Source organism: Erpetoichthys calabaricus, chromosome 1 (assembly GCF_900747795.2).
Source record: "Erpetoichthys calabaricus chromosome 1, fErpCal1.3, whole genome shotgun sequence".
Taxonomy (NCBI): Eukaryota; Metazoa; Chordata; class Cladistia; order Polypteriformes; family Polypteridae; genus Erpetoichthys; species Erpetoichthys calabaricus.
Genome location: NC_041394.2, coordinates 312970099 through 312992281, shown reverse-complemented (window position 1 = coordinate 312992281; position 22183 = coordinate 312970099). Strand labels below are relative to the sequence as shown.

Below are 22183 nucleotides of genomic sequence, written 5' to 3'. Positions count from 1 at the left end.
GTTCTGATTATTAGTTTAATATAATTACGCTGCGAAAACCAGAACTAGTGTAGTGTACAAGTGATAGGTGGGGATGTTTTCTGCGCAGAGCAAGAACGCATTTGGATTGATAACAAAACGAAATTATAAATTATAAATTAGTTGTTTATCTTCCTAGAAATTATTATTGGTGTAATGTTTATGCTTATTTTTGTTATTGCCTCATAAATTTCAATTGCTATGTGATGCCATCACAGAAGGACAGTCCGAGAATTATTTTTGAAGCATTTGTGGATAAAAATCAGAGAATTTTACTTTTTTCATTCATGAGTGATATTTTTCTGAACCCTGCTGCTTACACACGAATTGTACTGAGCCATTTGGCCAATAATGCCGCCCCCAAAAATGTGCCACCTGAGGCAGACCACCCCCTCCGCCCGCCCCTAGCTACACCACTGCTGTAAGGCCTTATTTTTTTAACAACTTTTTGTTAGATTAACAATTTCAGTGGCACAATGTTCTGTTTTCTTTTGTTTAGTCTACCTGTCTCTTTTAAAGACATGTTAGTGGCTCATTTTTAGCCTTCTGAAAAAAAGTATTTTTATTTTTTTTGGTTTTGCGTAGCTGATATTGATGGGCAACTCGCAAATGATTTGTTCCTTTTTGAATAGCACTCTTCAGTAAATCATATGAATCAATTCAGTGGAGCTAAACAAGAGTGCTAAAGCACATGTAAGTGTCTTTCGCTTCACTGATGCTTGTAGATGTCAGAAGCAAATGCACAAGAATCACCTGAATCAGGAGTCTCGACTCGCTTCATTTATGATTCTTTTGAGTTCAAAGTATATCAGTATCACTCTGTTACTGATGTTTCTCTCATTCATCATACAAGTACAAAATAGTACCAACACATTTATATTAGCGTGTATTAATAGTTTTGTTTTATACAATTCATTATTGGAATTGTTTCAAACTGAATATATAAACAATTTAAAAAATTACATATTGTTTTCCCTTTGTACATTCAACAAATTAGTTACACAAAACTGTATAAAAATATTATTCTAATTTCTAACAATTATTTGCTAAACTATTTAAATTATTTAATTAATTAATTATTTAAACCTTTCTTTAGGGCAAATTTGTTTATTGCTTATTGACTGCTCTGGCCATGTATCATTATTTGAATCTTTTGAGTTCAAACTGAATTATTTCAAAGAGATGAGGCACACGATTCTCATCCATTTGATTCGTGAACAAATTATTACCCAAGAACCAGTTGTATGATTGTTGATCATTTGAATGGTGAGCAAATCAATAAAGATGAACGAGTCGCAACATTTGCTTTCACTCTTTGATTCTGTAACGTAACATCTTATTTTAATTATGCGTCGTAAATGTGCTGTCGTGCTTTGTGTACTGAAACAAAACAATATCTGAATTACCATCATGTAAAATATTGAATTATACATACATACACATATATATAAATGTATGAATTATTAAATTACATATTTGTGATGCGATTAGAGGGAGACCACTCCTACTCTCCAGACTTTACATAATGAAAAATTAATCAATTCAAAAGACTAAGGTTAGTTCGAAAGAATCGATTCAGTAAAAGGAATCAAAATGCCCATTACTAGCAGCTGAATCATAGTACTAACTAAAAAACAAAAAAGGTGTGATGCCAAGTCAGGACGAATTTAACAAGAGCTAGAGTTAAAGTTGGCATCACACTATATGACTTCAAGTTTAATGAGTTGCAGCTGCTGGATCTCGTTGCCTCAAGAATGTCAAACTGCACAACTAGGAATCGCAGGGGATGATGAATTACATGACTTCCTCACGACTTCTCAGCACACAGTTTCAAATTTCCTACTGTGCCAAGTGAATATGGCAAGGTTGACACATACAGTAATACCAGCCAATCTTTGGGGAAAACAACATGCTATTGAATTCAGTATGAGTAAGAATTTAGTCAAGATGACATTTTATAGCATTAACAAAAGAAATCATTGCAATTTTAAGGTTTCAGCACCTCAGCGGGGGAAGAGATGTTTTTGTCACATCTATTCTTCTGCACGTCCAGTACATTCATCAGTCCATGAATCACTCCGTTCCTGACCAACTGATTTGTAAAGTTAACTTGAGCTGTATTCACAAATAGCTAAGGACACAGAGACAGAGAGAAAGAAGCAACGTTTTATTTCGAAAGAATGACATACAGAATCTCCAAGATGGATGGTAAAACAGTCTATAAAACCAAAGTGATCTATGCTAGGGGAAGATGGCACTGTAAAATAAATAAATTTAGTTTATTTCAATAGCTTCTTTTTAATATTCCATACTTCATTGAAAAGTAAACATTTGCTTTCTATTTCCCCATTTGAATAACCTGCTTATTCTATTACTTTTAGCGTGAAAGGCAAGAAATATTCCAAGATGGTTCATCATTACATAGCAAACCACACTCATTTGATAAAACTTTTACAATGAACAGTTGTTACTTTACATGCCTTATTTATTTTGCAATTTTTTATTGGAATATTTATTGTTTATGTTTCCTAATCTTAACTTCCTGAGTGATAACAGGTTTTACTGATGAGTTGTGTACTAATACAAAATGCCTAGGAAGCAAAAGAAAAAAATATACACATTGTTACCTGAGAGTTTTGGAGAAAAAACCCAACTTGATATGAAAACCCCAGCATGGTCCCTTCATGCATGCCATCGTGTAAATCCTGCTCCAAAAACTTTTGTGAGAGGACAATGTGGTATCGTATTTGGTTCTCTTCCTATTTAAACCAGTAAACAAAAATCAAATTGTATGATTGTGGAATGAATACACAACTGCTAAAATTGAAAACTGTCAAGCCTGATTGGGTGATTCCAATGGAAATATATGGACTGAGAAAATCTGAAGCACTGAATTAATTTACCTTTTTGTGCTATAAGACAAAAATAATACAAAACACATAGTAATAATTGTATAAATATTACAATAACAGGCACTATAAAACATAATGTAATATACACCCCCAGAGATCTGCACGTTGGTTTAACTGAGGATTACAAATTAGCCCCCAAAAGTGTAAATGTGTCAATGTGTGTATGTGTGCACTATGAGAGCCTGGGCCTTGTGCTGCCAAGTTAGGCTTTATGACATGAAATAATTAAAGTATGCAGTATGTTTGGGATGTGGGAGAAAAACCTCATGGACATGGAGGGAACCACCACTCAATTCTCAATTAATGCAATGTGAAATGTTAAATTCAGAAATTTTGCAAGTCACAAGATGCAGTTTAAAGTTGTTAACCTTTATGTATGTATATTATGACAAGCACTGGAATGAAGGAAGCAACATATAAAAGCACATTTATTTAATTCTCCTGCTACATCAATCCCTCCTGCCCAGGGACTGTAACAGCCACAGGAGCCTCAACCAAAAATGACAAACCTGCTGATCTCCTTGCATTCATTTTCTTCCCCCCAATCTCACTTGGTGTTCTGGTGCTCTCCCACTAAAAGCTCTCAGCCAGTCATCCTCATTATCCATACACTTTGCACTCAGTGGTCTCTTTTATTCACCTGCTGATGTCATCCCTGGACACTGAATTGAAGTGTCTGTGCTGCGGCAACTCCTTTATACTTTTTCTAAGTGGCAGGCTATTATACTTGACAAAAATGTTATAGCAGAATTGGTTGCAGAAAAGTGATATCACTTTTATAAAGTGCAATACTGAAAGAATTCAACAGTGAAAAAATGTTAGTGTGTCTTTAAGTGTGTTGGAAATTATTACCAAAAACAGGAATGTATATCTTTAGTTAAAAATGCTTGATTACTTTTCCTGTTTACAAAAAATGCTCCATAATTATAACAACAGTAAGTCTTCCCTGACTGACTCTTGATCATACCAGTATAAAAGAACATAAGAACTTGACTAAGTGATGTTAAATCTGGATATTACTAAGTTACTTAGATGATCCATTACTCAGCATTACGGCACAAATCTCATAGGCCCATTTGGAGCACTGGGTTCCCAGAGGAGGCCATTCAATGTGGATAACCAAGAGATTACAATGTTAACAGCAGGCATTGGACAGAGGAATGTTTCACTGTTCCCAGAAGAGGTTTATTGCACCATTAGACCACCATGTGATTGGTCTCTTGAGGTTGAGGGACAACCATTCCACTACTGCATTTGCATCTGTCGTTTATGTGGAACCCAATATGGCTTTGGTGTCTGTGCGTGGACTTCCTAGCATAGATGATGGGGTCCACCAGACATTTTCCTGAGGTCAATATCAGCAAGTGGAAGTTCATGGGGGTTAGACATTCAAAGTGGTGGAAACTATTTAAGCATGGCTGTTTCTGGGTTGATATCCATGAAGGATGACCAGAGTTTTTCTTATTCGCATTCAGGTATTGAAGTCACCCACAATGAACCTGAAGGTGACCTTAGATGATTTATTGGCAGTAAAGGAATCCTTGTAGAATTCTTTCCTCATATCTAAGAGGGCATTAGAGCATGGACAATAAGGATCTCTTTACTTTTCAGCATTGTGAAAGTGAGCATGGTGTGTCAAGGAGAGAAAATCTTGATGTCATGGACAAATGCGGCAACTTTCTTGATAAGGACAAAGCTAGCTCCTACAATGATATTGTCAGAATTTCAACTGCCCAGAATGATGTTCTCACTAGACGTCCACTTCAGGTGTGTGTCCATGATTCACTTTGTCTACTGGAGGCAGACAATGTCGTACTTGATGAATGAGCTCGTCCATAGGTAGGTGGAGTCAGTCTGCCTTGAAGAGAGAGTGAGTGTGGAATGTGCACAGTGTGAAATGTTTTCGTCATAGTCGGACATTTAATGACAGCCCAATCTTTAGAGATTTCTTATGCCTTTTCCAGATCAGACGTACCAGGTGTGGGTTACTGAGTTGAGTACCAACAGTGACTGGCTAAAGTCCTGTTAGAACTTTAACATAATCAGACTTGCTGGGTAAAATGAGAGACATTGTGTTCCTTCTCAACTTGGTTGAACCTTCTGGGGGTATACAACCCATCTTACATTACACCACATGACCCACGTCACCCCCTCACCACTATGAGGTACAGATAGGATTTTAAATCTAACTGTTAATAGACATGACAAATATTAAATAAAGCACTTTTTGTTACATACCAGAGATGTAGTCCCTTTTTGCTTCAGGTAAAGTTCAATGGCACTATTGCTTGGAACAAACAAGGTGTAGCCATCTGATCCCTCAATGTCTTTCATGAGGCTGTATTGCTGTATAAAATAAAAAAAATTCTTAGTATATACTGTTTAAATGGTCATAGTTTCTTGTAGCCCTGTTACATTTAGTGTAGAGTTCAACAAGATGTGAAAACAGTAAATAAAATGATAAAAAGTTTTGTACATTGACAGCAACTAAGAAATAAAACTCTCTTTCTAGGGAATACTTCAGAATGAGTTTGCTAGTTTTAAGCATTTGTTTTGTCAATGATGTCCAAAGGCAGCAAACAGAATTTAAAATGACATCTATCTGTGCATAACCAGTACATAATTTGTCCTTGTCACCATTATGCTGCAAATAGTGTACATACATGATGGGTGGGGAGCTCCTTTCATAAGACATGAACTGCATGGCAGCAAGTGGGAAGGCAACATATTTCAAAAGGTGCTTTTAAATAATATAGCAGTCAAATATCAATTTGAAAGAGATGCCTTCAAATAATTAATAAATGTAGTGATCATTTTAACCCACTTCAACCTTTTACCTGTATGGCATAACCACAGACCTCAATAAATAAAATATACAATAAGTTGGCCAGTGACCGATCCAAAATATTTTAAAAGTTTCAAGGAATTAATCTGTTGCCCTGAGTGGTTTAGCAACATCATCACCCAGCAAGTGGACATTCATGGTGCAAATCTATGCAAAATTGGTTGTGGGGGGACTTTTTAATAATGGTGTTCTTCAGGTGAACCCACATTTTTTAATTTAAATTTGGTTTTTCAACAAGTACAGAAGGAGAGATGTAGAAAGTTGTTCTGTATTTTTAAAATCAAAACTATTTTTACACAAATGTGGTATATACCAATTTGCCGTGAGAAATTAAGTTCTAAAGTTAAGCATTTTCTATAAAAGAAAATGCCCTCACTGGTACTTTACAATGGAGCCATCTGGGGCAGGGGGCACCTCCGGTATACCCTAACCCTAAGAAGTTCTTATTTAATGATATTTGGCAATGATTCTTAATCTATATATTTTGTAACCTTTACACATAGAAAGATATAGGATGCATTATGGATTACACTATTTATCTGTATATTGACTGGTGCAACCTAATGTATCTCTTAAATTATCCTGGCTTTATAAGCTAAAAGTTCTCCCATGTTAGGGTCCATAACAGGCAGGCAGTTTGGTGTAGTGTTTAAGGCTTTGGACTTCAGGCCCTGACGTTGTTGGTTTAAATCACACTACTGCCACTGTGTGACCATAAGCAAGTCAGTTCACCTGCTTGTGTTCCAATTGGAAAAAACAAATGAAATGTAACCAGTTGTACCTCAAACATTGTAGGCCACTTTGGATAAAGGCATCTGTTAAATAAGTTAATAATAATAACTTAGTCTAGAGAATACCATATGAATGGTTCCCTCAGACTTGTTGTAATAAAAGGATGTCTATCTTAGAAACGTTAGAATGGTGATCATGATTGCTATTTAAAAGAATTTTCACCTAACGCATAGACACATGGAATAGATTACCAAGTGGTTCGGTAGAGACAAGTACTTCAGGGGTCTTCAAAACCTAAATTAATGGTATTGGCAAATGTTGTTGGACTGAACTAGTTGAAGATCATATCATCTGCTTTTAAAATCCAGAAAATAAGATATTGAGTTAATTTAGCAACTAACGAGGGTCTAAATGGCACCGTCTTGTTTGTAAAATGCCTTCTGTCCTAATCAAAGAAATTGTGGAACTTTCCAGGAAAGGTTAACTTGTTCAAATTAATCATAAAAATGTTACCCAACTGTCACGGATTTGTGTTCATGAAAAGGACTGAAATTCTGGTTTTGTATTTTGATATAAATCAGCAGTACCCATCTTTGATCCTGGATTGCTACTGTGGCTTCAGATTTTCATTCTAACCATTTTCTTAATTAGTGATTGTTTTTTGCTGCTAATTAACTTCATTTAATTGATTTTCGATTTAAGACTCAGGCCCTTTAAATGAGGGGTGAGCAGTGTTGGCCCTGGAGAGCTGCAGGGGCAATTGGGTTTTTTTCCAACCCAATTGCTTAGTGAGAACTCATTTGTTGCTGATGAAACACTAACTGCTCAAGTGGCATTTTTTTTACTTCATTTTAGTTGTCTTGCATGTTGGGATTTTGAACCCTTAATTGCTTACTTTAGTCTTAAAGAGCTGTGTTTTCTGTTGTTAATTGCTACTTATTAGTAATGAGATGTAAATGACAAAGAAACCAGCAGTTCTCCATCTAGCTTTTCTCCATTTCCACCCATGTATATTCATTATTCACTATTTGGCTTAATATAGTACTCAAAAGGAAACTGAAGAGAAACCGAAGAACTGAAAATTACTCATCTGTTTTATGCTTTAAATCATTTGGATGATATTATTGGAAAGGAAAAAAAAAATCTACAATAATACCTGTTATTGGCAAATACCGTTTTCTAAACAAGCAACTGGGTTAAAACAAAAATGTGCATTCACTGCAGCCCCCCAGGACCTACGTTGATCCCCCTTGATTTAAATAAAATAGTAGATGTATGCCGTATTTCAAGAAGGGCAAAAGAATACAGCAAAGAGGGCAAGGAGATCTAAAAGATAAAAGCTGTCCACTATAACTAGACAAAGCTTGAATTTCTAAATCCTGCTGATTTTGCCTACTTTCTAAATCAAACAAGCAAGTGCTGATAAGGTAATCCATACACCTGAAAAAATGACACACTTTAGGCTTCATATCACTTCTTTTTCTCCAGAAAGAGACCTACCCTTGTTAGTGAACCACTTACTATAAGGTAGCCTCGGAAAATGGAGCATTCAGGCATTTGTCCCAGCTTGGTGAGGAGATCGGGTAAGGCTTCACTGTATTTGTGATCTGGGATCAACACCTTCAACAAAAAAAACAAAAAAACAATTACGATTTAGGATGGACTAATCAGTCAGTCAAGCAATAACATAACTTTGGTGAAATCCCTTTTACAAAATATATACAGTATATAATATGAACTGCAGGGTGCAACACCCAAACTCTGAATAATTCTCAGTCATGCCAAAGTTAAACCAAAACTGGGGTCATGGGTTTCTGGCAGGATATAATGGAAAGATGGGGTACAAGGTAACATACAAACAAAAATAACCAAACCAATGCCTTTCTTGGGCCTACTTGTACTCACAGTCAATCATCTTCCAACCTCTTTGCCTTACTCCAGACCTCAAGTCACTCCTTTCCCCCCAGTGGATAAGCTGTTGTTTGCTCTTCTTGCCTGACTCCAAGCTTGCCTAGCTAACAGGTCAGAAGTACTTTTAAAAGCTGAATTTGGAAGGCTAGACACTGGCTATCTAACCAGACCATGGCCTTCTGGGAGACATACAGCTGTTTCCTTAAAGGGCCAGGCATCCATAACTGTGCTGGAGTACAATGGCAACCTTTTGCTGCTTCTGATAGGCCCAGAGGACTAATCCATAAATTTGTGTAGTCCTGCAACCTGAATAATGGTCCAGGTGAACTTCTGGAAAGCTCTTAACCATCCTGTCTGGGTGGTGGTCTATACCAACCTACCATACCAACCAGAAAAACCAATACAGAGCTGTCCTTCAGAATTGGTAATGGCTAAGAACCATCAGCAAATGTAATACCAAACTATCAATAGCCACACAAACTCTTCCATACAACATCGTTTCCCCAAAAGTTAAATCAGAAAGGTTAAAAGCATCAAAATGAGGTAGAGAAACTTAATGACAAAAAGTGGAAGAGTAATAAAAAAGAAAAAAATAGTTAAAACTGGGGGAGCAGGGTCAAAACTCTGGAGGACAGAAAGATTTCCAACTAAATTAAAGTGAGAAGTCAAGCAAAATGACACCTTTTATTCTGAGTTGGCCTCGAGCTTGCATATTGTAATCTTTGTAATCTGTTTAGTTAGCCAATAAAAGGTATAATTTTGCTTGACTTCTCACCACATTCATAATGGCTAACACGGTACAACACCCTAGTACTACAACTAAATTAAAGGAAACAGACACACTTAAAGTTAGAACAAACATGTGGAAAAAAGCAAATGTCAAAAGTGCTCAATAAGATCTTTTCTTTATCCATCACTGAATTAAATATTGAATAATAATTAATAAGCAAGCAGCTCACCCTTGAATAAGATACTACAAAAACTATGTGAGCACACCCTATACCGTCACACACTTAAACAAATGGCATCATGACAAATTAAAACCCTAATGGTGGAACAGTGTTGTCACCATCACAAACTCAAAAATAGTAAAAAATAATAAATACATAATAAAAGAAACTGTTAGAAGATCACAATTTTATGCTATCCACTTAAATAATGACAGACCTCTTACTGTTGGGAAGTTTGAAATTGCCTGCCTTAACATCTTAGGTTTGTAGGAGGAAATCCACATGGAAGCTCGCAACAATAATCATTGTAATTCATTTTATTTGTTGAGTTCTCTTTCCATCCTCAGAGCTCCCAACCAGCTGGATACACTGAGTTGGTAGCAAAATTTCTGCCTTAAGACCACCCGCTTTGAATGCTTTCATTCAGTTGCTGTACCAAAAAAAAAGTAAAAGCCTACCATGCCTTCTAATCACAGACACTCGTTTTCAAATCCAGTTCTTTACGACCCTAATGACTGAAGCTCTTCATTAAAATCACTTTCACAATTAGTGCCCCATTCGTACTTTTTTCTTAATCTTTTTGTTTAGGAATCAGCCATATAAATAATTCTAAGAAATGACTAAATATTTGTATTCTTTCCTATAGTTTTAAATGTTTGGTTTTTGACATTTTCTTATATTTGTCTTTTTCTGTAGGGTTTTCTCCTTTAATTATACTTGAATGCTACAAGAAGTGCAGACAAAGGTGCGCAAAACATTGATTGCTAAAGGTAAGCAATATCTTCAGTGCCATTTTTACCTGTCTCTTCATTTAGCTGAATTAATAGATGAATATGACACTGAAGTCAATGCCCGGTTAGCACCTGAATATACTTAAGGGAGCATTGACAAATATACACAATTCTGAGATTAATAAAATAAACACAAACTGCTAATGAATCAGTGGGATTAATTATTAATAAGAGGAATGGACTGGTTGGAATGAAAACCCACTGTGATAGGACAAAGAGTGAGTTTAGTCCATTTGATGCCATTCACTAATAAGCAATAGAAGCCACTCAAGATGAAGGGGTGGGCAATTGGAAGGGCATGTTTTGCTTCTGCAAACAAGCTGATGTCATTCAGGAGCAATAAGTATAAATGTCAAACACTTTGGGGTAGTGTTTAGCAGATGGTGATTCTGAATTGCGGCTTGTGATTGCTCTCTGTGGTTAACTTTTCCTCCAATAAGTCAAAGATGTGCGTGTGAAGTTGATGGGTAAGTCTAAATTGTCCTTGTCTGAGTGAGTGTGTATGTAAGCAGGCCCTGTTCTGGACTGGCACCCAGTCTTGCCCCCATGGCAGTTTAGATAGGAAGATTCCCTGAATTGCATCAAGTGTGTTATTATGTTGTATTACAGACTTCCATTTTAAAGTGAAGGACATGAATGATTATTCTTACCTAAAAGATAAACCATACACATCAAAAAACAAACCTGGATGTGTGTTATCTTTGAAATGATATCTTAATTCATAGAGTGGTTGGTAACATAGTGGAGGAAAGAATGTGAGAAATACACACATGGAGACTGGACTGAGATTCAGACCCAGTTCCACAGAGATGTAAGGTAGAAACACTGTACCAACACAATCTTGTCTAAGAAATTAATTGTTGATACAAACTGATAAAGAGATTTATAGAAAAACTTTGTCTTACCTTATCAATTATGTGGATTACACCGTTGGTGGCTGCTATATCAGAGGCAGAGATGGCGGCATCTTCAATTACTACTGTCTGAATAAACACAATTTGAATAGATTATTGGTAGGTACCGTATGCATGATATCATTGCAACAAGATAAAATTTTCCTTCTAGATTACAATAAATATTAGTAAACAGTTATGGATAAACATGATACAAAATTGAGGTATCTTATGTAAACAGGGGCACAGTTGAAAGATTTTGCTGTAATTTTAGAAAGTATTTTTTCACATAAAGTAATTATCGTATATCGTGGTAGACAGTGGTACTTTAATGGCTTTTGGATAGATAGTTTATTGATCCCGAGGGAAATTTAAGGGAAATGTTAAACTCAAGTTGATGTTATTTTGAAGAAATTAGGTGAATAGAATTAAGCTCAATGGACTATTCCTGTCGAAATTGTTCTAATAATAATAAGCCTTCCAAGTAGTAGAAGAGACTTTGGGGACCTACATCTTTTGAAAAGGGAAAGGTGAATGTGGACTGAGGATTATGATGATATGAGTATTACAATGAGTGACTTGTGTCAAACTAATTTTTCATGCAAGTACAAATGATTAAGATTTTGATGTATGGAGAATCATTTGGTGTTTTCTTTCCAGAATTAGTATTTGAGAAATGCAGTGTGATATAGTGGTTAAGGATTTAGACTTCAAACATTGAGTTTTTGAGTTCAGCTCCTGCTATTGACATTGACTGACCACAAGCAAATCACCTCACTAGCCTGTGCTCCAATTGGAAAAACAAAAGAAAGGAAACCAATTGAAAGTAAAATGTTGTAAGTAGCCTTGGATAAAGGTGTCAGTCAAATATGTAAAGTGAGTTTTATTTAGCGTTTATACCACAATGCCAATTTGTTTTCAGATGGGTACCGCCATTTTTGGCTTGCTGTCACTCAGACACAACAGCTAGTTATCAGTGGTGTAGCCTCGGGTCGTGTTCTTGATGTCATACTGGTGGCACTTAAAACCAGTGCTGTCTATAGCATTGTGCATTGTGTAAGGTATGTCTAAATAGTTCAACTACACGACAGAACTTGGTATTGATTTTTTGCTTTATTTTCTTGACTTAGCTTTTTTCATACTGTTTTAGTCATGGTGTTTAGTTTGGTTTGACTTCCTGGCTATGTTTATTTATTTTTCATGTTTTTATACAATTTCTGTTGCATTTGTTTATCATTTATTTGTGTTCTAATGCACATCTTTAAATGTGCAGCCATTGCTTTTGTTTTATAGGTAAAACTGCAGAAAGCTACCTTGACATCACTGCCACTGTGTCCTCCTCCATCTGCCTTCATTGGGGAATGGGTTCCAGCAGGGATTCATTGATTGTTTCTTGGAGTTTTGTAATTATTGCTTTTTGTTGATTATTTTTTGATTACTGGAGTCTTTGCTTAGTTTCTGCTTATTGGTTTGCATTTTGAGATGTGTTCTCCTTTGCAGTACCTTTTAAGGCAAATCTTTTTTTACTCTTTTTGTCATATTTTTCTAATTCTCGGAAATTAATCCTCAGTTTATAAAGATTCCTGTTTGGAATGCCTCTATAAGCCAGAGGTTAACAAATTTCTATCCCTTGTAAAACATTTTTAGACTTTCACTGCATTTTGAATAACAGCCAGCTCCCCACTTTGGGCCTGCATAGGCTGAAGCCTACAGGTAGTGGCTGGGGGTTAGGCCATATCTAGGGAGGCTGAGATATCTATCTATCTATCTATCTATCTATCTATCTATCTATCTATCTATCTATCTATCTATCTATCTATCTATCTATCTATCTATCTATCTATCTATCTATCTATCTATCTATCTATCTAGATCTTTATGAAAACACATTCCCACACAGAAGGTATCCCAGCCCCAGCAGTGCTCTTTATTGTGCTGTATTATCTTTAAAACACTTTTGTGTGGATATTCTGACAAATAAAAGGGCACAATTACATTTTTCAGTTTTTAATAAAACTGGTGACTTTAAAGCTAAGGGCACATCAAAAGATGTAGGCGAGCATATGACTTAAATTACTAAAGCACTGATGAGTGGTGAGTACTGGGCTACTGGACAATGTGATGAGATAGTTTTTTTGAGCTCCTTATCTTACACTTCATTGTGTTAAGACCCATTGCCCCCTTTTCAGACACGTAAGGTAAGGTGAACATACTCAGGAGGCTCACCTCAATTTTGTTTGTCACACGGACAGAGTAGTTTCTCAGTTTAGTTGGCAGAAAAGACAATGATGAGAGGTTTGTCAGATCGTTCATCCTGTACACACCATCCAGGAGGTGAGCCCTAGGGAATGATCATTTTAAAAAGTTAGTGTATCTCAAAGGCAATTTATTCTTTTTCTAAAGCTAAATGCACTACTCATGATGTGTCATGCAGTAATTTATTTTACATGTAAGATTCCATTTTTTAAATATTTAAATAAAACAACAGATAGCTGGGCAGTAGAAAGCTATTCAATCAGTAATGGAAGTTTTTTTTATGATGTAATATTTAAAAGTGGACACTCGGGGGCAGTATTTATCAAATACAGTATATCACATTTTCCAATTTGCATTCTAGTTGCTGTGCCAGGCTTAATTTCAGTTTGTGACACAGTGCCGAGGCTCTTGGTTAATTCTGGAAAACCTTTTGACTTATATTTTGACATTATTATGGGACATGCACATTTTAATTCTGTTATTTATTCATGAAATGCTCTGTAATCCCTAATGAATACTGAAAGTTGGTTGGTGATATGCTTCGGGTCTTAAGTGTTTATGCATTGTCTGTTAAAGATAATAAATTGTGGAGTGAAAACAACATCATTTATGTATATAAATGTATCCAGATGCTCAGTGCTTTACAAATATTAAAGATAAAAACACATCTACAAAAATAAACAGAAGCATAAAAATAGTTTTTAAATGATTTTACCCCAACAATTTTGGAAAACTTCAGTCAGAACATCACTCAGGCCACTCTTGCTTGCTTACTCTGAATAAAGTCATTGTAAGGACATACAGTACAGGTAAGTCTTTATGAATGTACTGTATGTGCTGTTTGATGGCATCAAGTAGGAGAAAATGAGTGCGATTGGCATCTAATGTGACATGCTGGCATTTCACAAACCCATCACATGAAGATTTAGGAGTGAAATAAAACCATATGGGGAAAAAGTCATCATCAATCCATTCATTATTAATACTTAACACAGGGTTGAGTTTTATATTGTATTGTGTGGGCATTTGTTAACCTTTTAAAATATGCTCAGACTGATCTTTGGAGATCCAGTACATTGTCCATATTACATATTATGGTGAACGGGTTGGCCTGGGGATTGCCTGTTCCTTTAAGTGTAGGCTGGGACTCAGGAGTGCAAGGACACCTGGAGCCAGTGGGAAGAACTCTAACAAGATGTCCCCAGGAAATCTGGAGAGTATCCTTCACCATGAAAGTGATTACTATGTCCTCTGTGTTCTGCCAATAGAGGGATGTATTGGCTGGCCACAATACAAGTAAAATGACCAGAAGGCGAACATTAGTCTTTCAGCTATGTGGAGGACAAAACCAGTAAACAGAACAAAAGAACAAACGAATAAACAAAATAACAAAACTGCATTTCGAAGTGAAAAGGAATGATGGCAGAAGTCTTAAAAACTGTTATGACTGAAGCTTGTAATTTATTACATGTGAGAAATTCTAGAGAGATTTTCAAAAATCAATACATCTATTCTGGGGTATTCCAAACTAAATAATCTGATTCCAATGATAGTTTCTCTCCAGCATGTGTTTTGAGAAAGTTGTACATTTTTAACGTCTTGACGCAACTCCATTTTGTTTTGTTAATGGGTGCTGGGGTCACATCAACTGTTGCTATGGTATATTACCCAAAAGTGCAGGACACATGATGCAATTGGTGCAACCGTAAACAGGTTGGCAGATGCAGTCTCAAATCTTTTAAGTATTGAATCATAATGCAGTTAGTGTATTCCTTTGCCATTCTAACTCTTTTTGATTGTATCTTCTGGCTTTGGGTCCTCGGATTTGACTAGAATTCTAAACTGGATGACAGGTCCATTTCATATTTGAGTTACAACTTCGTCCTCTCTTTTGTTCTTTATGTTCCTATCCCTTATATAAAAGATTTATACTATCTTGTTCTGAGACAGAATAATACTAAGAACTTTTCACAAACATACACAAAAATGCGAATGAATCTGTAATCTTGGATGTTGCATCGGCTTATAAAGTGTGACGTAAGTGAAGTCAGCACATCCTCTAGGAACAGTGCTCCTTGCAACAGAGCATCATAACAAAACAAGGTGGTAAAGAAAAATCAAACAAATTTAAGCATTGCTGTAGAAAACATATGGAAAAAACATTGATATGTGCAAACTCTTTAATTCTTAACCCTCTTGCAAAAGCTAAACAATAAACAAAAAATATATATTTCTGCCAAAAAAAAATTATCACACCCTGAAGTATTTCCTGAATGGAGCATAAATGCTCCTCTCAGTTAGCTCATCAGTGCACTTGGAGTCAAGGGGTGACTGAATGCAATAAGGGTTCAACTGAAGGGAGAATTACAGACCAGGTTTGCCACATAGGAACAAACCCCAGATGGGGTCTCTCCACACCCCCAATCCCCCCACCTCCTCTACACTCACTGAGGCCTCTCATGTATGCCAGAGGTGACAATGGATCCTGGCTGCTAGTGATCAAAGGATCCCAGAAGAAAACATATGGAACAACATTGTCTCTTAAATATTTATTTGTATAACGTTATTTTTGTTGGCAGAGTTCATGTTCTGTGTATGGCATGCCTCAGTCTCTATAAAAAAAATATACAAATAAACAAATTTTTCCTTATGGAATGATGAATGTGAATTGAATTGAATCACACAGCAAGTAGAATTGCCTTGAAGACTTGGTCATTTGAAGCCAATAGATGGCTCTGGGGTGCAGGGCTACTTGGAATCCCCATTAAGAGCTCTAGTCCATTGATAATGCACTCCACTCCAACAGGAACTGATGAATAAGTGACCTAGTTGGAAGGGCTTGAAGTCCACTGAGTGTAGAGTTGTAGGAAAGCTGGTGGCCAACACTCATATGGTAGGATAAGGGTGGCTTGAGTCTGTAAAGAGTAACAGGACTTTTAACAAAGAAAGACATCTCATTTGATTATATCTGGTAATCTGGTACCAAGGTTTGGAGAAGGGATGAGGGATACTCCTTTCTATCTCTTTTGACATCATTATCTTTTTAATGGTTGATTAGAATATCCCCTCAGTTGTTGTTTTCTGACAAAATGGACATTTGAAAACAATTTTAAAGCCTTAAAATGTAACTTAAGTTATCAAAACCACCCTGCCCAGCACCATGGCTAGAAACTTAGCACTGACCAGAAGGACACATTTTGGCAAAAGTCCCTGTCATTTCTAAGGTTTTCACGTGATAGAGCGTCTCACTTTATAATGCTGGGAAGATTTTCCTTGGTTGTCCAAAAGTCTCTCTCATCACTGCTCATATTGTCAATGGCGCTCATGGAGGGGACCAGCACAGTGAAATTGGAGCTCTCTGAGAATAGCTGGTAAAGCTGGGCATCCTAAAACATGTAAATTAGTACACAGTTAGTGCTGGCATCTCTCAAGGATGCTAAGAGAGTCATTTACTTCAACAGAAAATATTGATTCATTTTTTCTTTATTTTCAATTCAGTTCAGTTTACTTTTTATATACTTCATTATAGACAGGCTCATTGTATTATATACTATTAAAATAAAACATAAAGAGGCACAAAATAAAAAAGAAACATAGAATGTACTTATGCAAACTTCCTCATAATGAAGCAGCTAGGAGCAACGTTCCCTCTAAGGACTTGGGTGTTGTGAGCCAAATTTTTTTTTTGTGAGCCAAAATTTTATCAATTTCAAAACTTGTGAGCCACTTTCTCCTTACCGGCTTCGATTTGTTATTTTACCAACATCGGTTGATTGCGCTTTTTATCAACGCTTCTGTAGGCCTTCGTTTTAGTGGCGATGAAGTATGTCATTTACAAAGTATGTTATTTAGAATTACAAAGTAAAATTACTTGAAAATTCAAAAGTTAAGCATTATAAATATTAATACCAATTTATTAAATTACCAATAGATAGTCATAATCCCAAATCAGTAAGTTTCAAGTGAAACAGTGTGGTAACTTAAAATCAAACTTGAAGTCTTGTACATGTATCATGAATGTCTATTTCTGTACATGTCTTACAGTCTTTCTCTTCTTCCCTTTTCTTTTTTCCAAAACTTATAAACACTGTTGATATTTACATCATATCCAGCTGCTGTGTACAGTTTAATTCGCATAAGATTTTCCAGGTGATCACTGTCCAAGCGATTCCTGGTCTTAACTTTAATGGCGTTCATCAAGCTGAACCCCCTTTCACAATCAGCACTGGAAGCTTGAAAAGTTCCACAAACATCAAGCAAAAGATTTAGTCCTTTGAATTGCTCCTGCTCCTGCTGGGTGAATGCTAGTATGTCCTGAAATGTATTCATTAATCCAGCTTTCATTTTCTCTGAAACGATGCATTTGAAATCCGAAAATTCTTTACAAACATCCTTGGCAAAAATCTTCTCATCTTTCTTGAACAAGACAGAGTAACGCTTAGCCAGCTGTGCAAGATTTTCATGACCAAAAGCAAAATCATCCAGATTTCTTTGATTACAGAAATGGTCTTTATCAAATATGCACCAGTCTTTTAATTCATCAGCAGGAAATCTTCTGTCCAAATGATCACAAATTTGCTTAATAAATTTAAGAATGTTATCTGTTTTTACTGGAGATGGGGAAGAAGCAACTAAATCTTTTACAGTGTCACTGAAATGCACGTGTTCCCCCAGATACTGAGACCTCAGTTTCCTGATTTTAGCTTTGGCAAATTGATATGCCTCTACAGTGGTTAAAGCACTTCTCTGGAAAATTTTGCACAGTTCTGCCAGTTCACCAAGTACATCACATAGGATATGTAATGCCACACGATATTCAGGTTTGCTTAATTTATCAATACAATATTTGTGAACTGGATCATTGTCCTCTTCTACTTGTTCTTTGCAATATTCTAACAAAATGTCATAACTCCTATTCAAGGCAAGTACAGCAAAGTGTCTTGAGAGCCATCTAACTTCATTTATAGGTCTAAATGAAACAGCATCACAGTCTGCAGCACTGGCCATTTCCTGAAATTTATTTTTTTTTTACACTTGATCTACTGAACAGTGTATATACTGTTCTTATGAGAGTTTCAATTTCCCTCATTAATGGTAACTGTTTCCAAGCATCATCAATTCCTAGGTCTTCTCGGTGAGCTACACAGTGCTGCTCTAGCAAGTGAGGAATTGATTGTCTTAATATAGCAGCAACACCATTATGCTTTCCAAGCATCACAGATGCACCATCAGATGTAAACATGACCATGCGATTTATGTCCAAGTTATTCTCATTATAAAATCTCCTTATTGCCTCAACTATTGCTGTACTGTTACAAGCAGTCAATTTGGTAATTCCAGCAAAAACAGTTTTATGAATTTTATCAGTAGTTTTTCTAAATTTGATGTACATAATCAGCATTTTTGAAACAGAAATATCTGTACTTTCATCCACCATAAGTGTGTGGAAATCAGATTCTCTAATTTCATTTAAAACTTCTGTTTTTACAACATTGTTAATGCATTCAATGAATTCAAAAGCATAATTTTTGCTTCTCCAACATTCAGGAATTTCTGTGTATTTTGCCACATGGTCATGAATTTCTTGCACAGACAGCATGGATGCATTCAACTTAACTGCAAGTAAAACATTGTCAATCAACACCTTTACCGCTTCGGGATTCGATCTGTCACGTTCATTCAATTCTTGTCTAACAATCCTATCTTCAGGCGTTTCTTTTAAAAAATTTTGTATGAATCCACGATTCTGATTTCGAAGTTTCGTGACAGCATCCAGATGAATTTTGTGACTTACGTGACGCTTCAAGTAATCAATTTTCCATTCACCCCATTTCTTTCCTGAACTCCATTCTCCGTCAACTCCTTCTTTAAGACAAAACGTACAAACAACGTCTTCCGTTTCACGATATTTAAAAATTTCTCCGAGTTTCACATTCTTATGTCCGGACCCATTTGGCAGGATGGTTTCAACCGAATAATCTGTTAACCATTCCTTCTTGAAGTTATTGCGGCTTCTCTTTGTCGCATTACATAGCAGTTCATCTTGAGCTTTGCGCTTCGACATTTTCATAAATAATGAAAAGAAATTGTAAAGTTCAAATTTTTATTTTTTACTGCGAATTTGCGAAAACAGTAATTTAACGAACGTTATGAATGCGAACTGGACCGGACCGGAACTTCCGACCTTTCAGTAGACAACATCATGGACTTTAATTGAAATATAGACCAGCTGAATGGTGGGAAAGTGCACCAATCACGCGGTCACCGGTCACATGCCATATTACACCAGCCAAGGCCCAACTTCGCCCAAGGCCAAAGTTTACTTCGTTATTATGCCGATTGAATCATGTAGCCCGAGACTCCCGAGTCACGCAGGCAACAGGATTCCCGCCAGGCCGCAGTCCGCCGGCACGTGATTTTACGAAAATTAACAAATCGGCCGCCACGTGCGCTAGGATTAAAAGTTGTGCGCCAAGGTTAAACAGTTGGTGCGCCAGCGCACGCTAGCGCAGCTTAGAGGGAACGTTGGCTAGGAGTTTCCAATTAACATAACACTCTCTGACTTTGGCCAGGCCCAGAATTAAACCCAGGTCTGCATGTGCCACCTAATATGCATGCTGCACAAGCACTGTGTATTTGCATTGACATATCTATAGTTTATTATGGCTCATAATACCATTATAATAAGTAAAGGGTACGTTCTGAACCTTTAGTTTGACAACTCTGTGTATCAGTTACATATTTTTAATGTCTGAGATTAATGGTCAAAGTGCAAATCATCAAAATGCTCACTCTGTAAACACCAAACAATGAAAGTCTGCACTGTAGCATCTGTCTAGCTAAACATCTTAAACTGCTCTGGAAGCAGAGTGCTATCCACTTAGCGAGAACTTTGCTGAGAAAACTAATTAAAAAATTATTGAAGCCACGCATATTTTTTTTATCAGCAAACAGAGATACGTATGTTAAAAATATATATACTGCATATTTTGGGTGGAAAAGTATTTCTTTTTTTCCTACCTATGATTTATACCAGATCTGTACAAAAGATATATATCAATGAATGTGTTGGTGGTGCCACCAGAAGTCAGCTACAGGAATTCATTAATAATTTTATGAGTTTCCATACATCTCTCAGGCTTACAGTTCTTGTTTCCACTTTGCCATCTTTAGATATCAGTCATTCTATCAGCTTTCCAGAACTTAACACATGTCTATTTCAAGCCAACTGATTCACACAGATATTTTCTGTACAGCTCCTTCCATCTCTGACATACTAAAAATTGTTTTTCACAGTTCCTTATAGTCCATCACCTCTGCAGTGGTGAGGCTGAACTCAATAATGAAGCATTGAGAATGAGGAGTTGCTTCGCTGATATAGGATACCCCTTCTCATGTTGTGAACAGGACCCTCAATCAAGCCAGGAGTAGACCTTGTAACATCCACTCTAAAAAGAACCATTTCTGGGAGAGCTTTCAAGTTGTTAATATCAAAGACCTCATAAAGCCTCTTGTAGAAAAACTTGCCTTCCCTTGATCATAGCCACGCTGATCTTTCTGTTTGTGTTCTCTCGCAGGATTTCAGAGGTACTATTTTTTTCAAATCACTACTGTTTTGTATTTGAGTTTCTGTTTCAGACTTTTTCATTCATAGTTCTGTTTATGGCTGGTGCATGACTAGATAAGAGTGAATGAATAAAAACCCAGGAGAATCCTGTGATGGTTATCCCGTAATTTCTTGGGTGTTATGTGTGAAAGAAACATACAGATTACAAAGGGCTGTACTATTTTATAGTTAGGAATAGTAATACTTACATTAACCCATTTGAAATATTTGGTTGCATCAGACAGAGTAGAGAGGCCCTTCAGACAAACAAAATGAAAAGAAAAAAAGTTTACATGCAGCTAATTTTTCTATTGCAATAAAATAGTAAACAGAAAATATTTTTTACTTACTGAGGCTGCACTTCCATAGCAAATTTTCCCATCTCCCTCATAACCTTCCAAGCAGACACAGTTCCATACGCCCGGAAACATAAACTGACAAGATGCCTAAAAAAATTTTTTTTAAATGTAAATACATGGACACACACACCAAGCACAATTTAGGATCGCCAATCCACCTAACCTGCATGTCTTTGGACTGTGGAAGGAAACCCACGCAGACACGGACAGAACATGCAAACTCCAAGCAGGGAGGACCCAGGAAGTGAACCTTGGTCTCCGTACTGCGAGGCAGCAGCGCGACCACTGCACCACCCTGTCAGTGGCCTCCACCTGTTAAACTATTCCTGTTTTGGGGGTCGCCTCATTGTTGCACCTCTGGTGCACCTGTTGTTAATTTCATTAACACCAAAGCAGCTGAAACTGATTAACAAACCCCCTCTGCTACTTAACTGACCAGATCAATAGCCCAGAAGTTTCATTGACTTGATGCTATACTCTCATTAAAAAGTGTTCCTTTAATTTTTTCAGTAGTTATATATATATATATATATATATATATATATATATATATATATATATATATATATAAAATCATTTTTAGTTCCTGTGTGTCCTGTATTTCTCTTGCTAGTGGCTCTTTCATTGTTCCACTGTAGGTTCAAATGAACACCACCGTTCTGCTTTTATTCTTCATTCCTGTAGTATTATAGCTTAAAAAGAGACATTTGAAGCTGGCAGAGTATAAACTCACCAGGATATGACATTCACCGCTTTGCTCCACACACGGGTTTATGGGTGTACAGTCAATCCCATTTCCACGATAGCCAGTTTTACATGCACAATCACTCTGTGGAATAACAAATGAAAACACACTTTTATATTGATAATAAATTACAATCACAATTCTTTCACTTATATAAGTATGTTA

At 36.4% G+C, this 22183-nt stretch overlaps 1 protein-coding gene across 1 annotated transcript in view; it reads right to left on the bottom strand.

The window, feature by feature from the left end:
• Positions 1-22183, bottom strand: part of stab2 (stabilin 2) — a 253190-nt gene that overhangs the window by 113322 nt on the left and 117685 nt on the right. Inside the window, exons 26-35 of the mRNA XM_028817445.2 lie at positions 22007-22102; positions 21265-21360; positions 21124-21171; positions 16558-16694; positions 13279-13393; positions 11065-11142; positions 8029-8127; positions 5169-5276; positions 2646-2777; positions 2021-2149 (exon numbers count right to left, since the gene is read on the bottom strand). Coding sequence (XP_028673278.2) covers positions 2021-2149; positions 2646-2777; positions 5169-5276; positions 8029-8127; positions 11065-11142; positions 13279-13393; positions 16558-16694; positions 21124-21171; positions 21265-21360; positions 22007-22102 — 1038 coding nt within the window. The remainder of the gene's footprint in view (positions 1-2020; positions 2150-2645; positions 2778-5168; positions 5277-8028; positions 8128-11064; positions 11143-13278; positions 13394-16557; positions 16695-21123; positions 21172-21264; positions 21361-22006; positions 22103-22183) is intronic.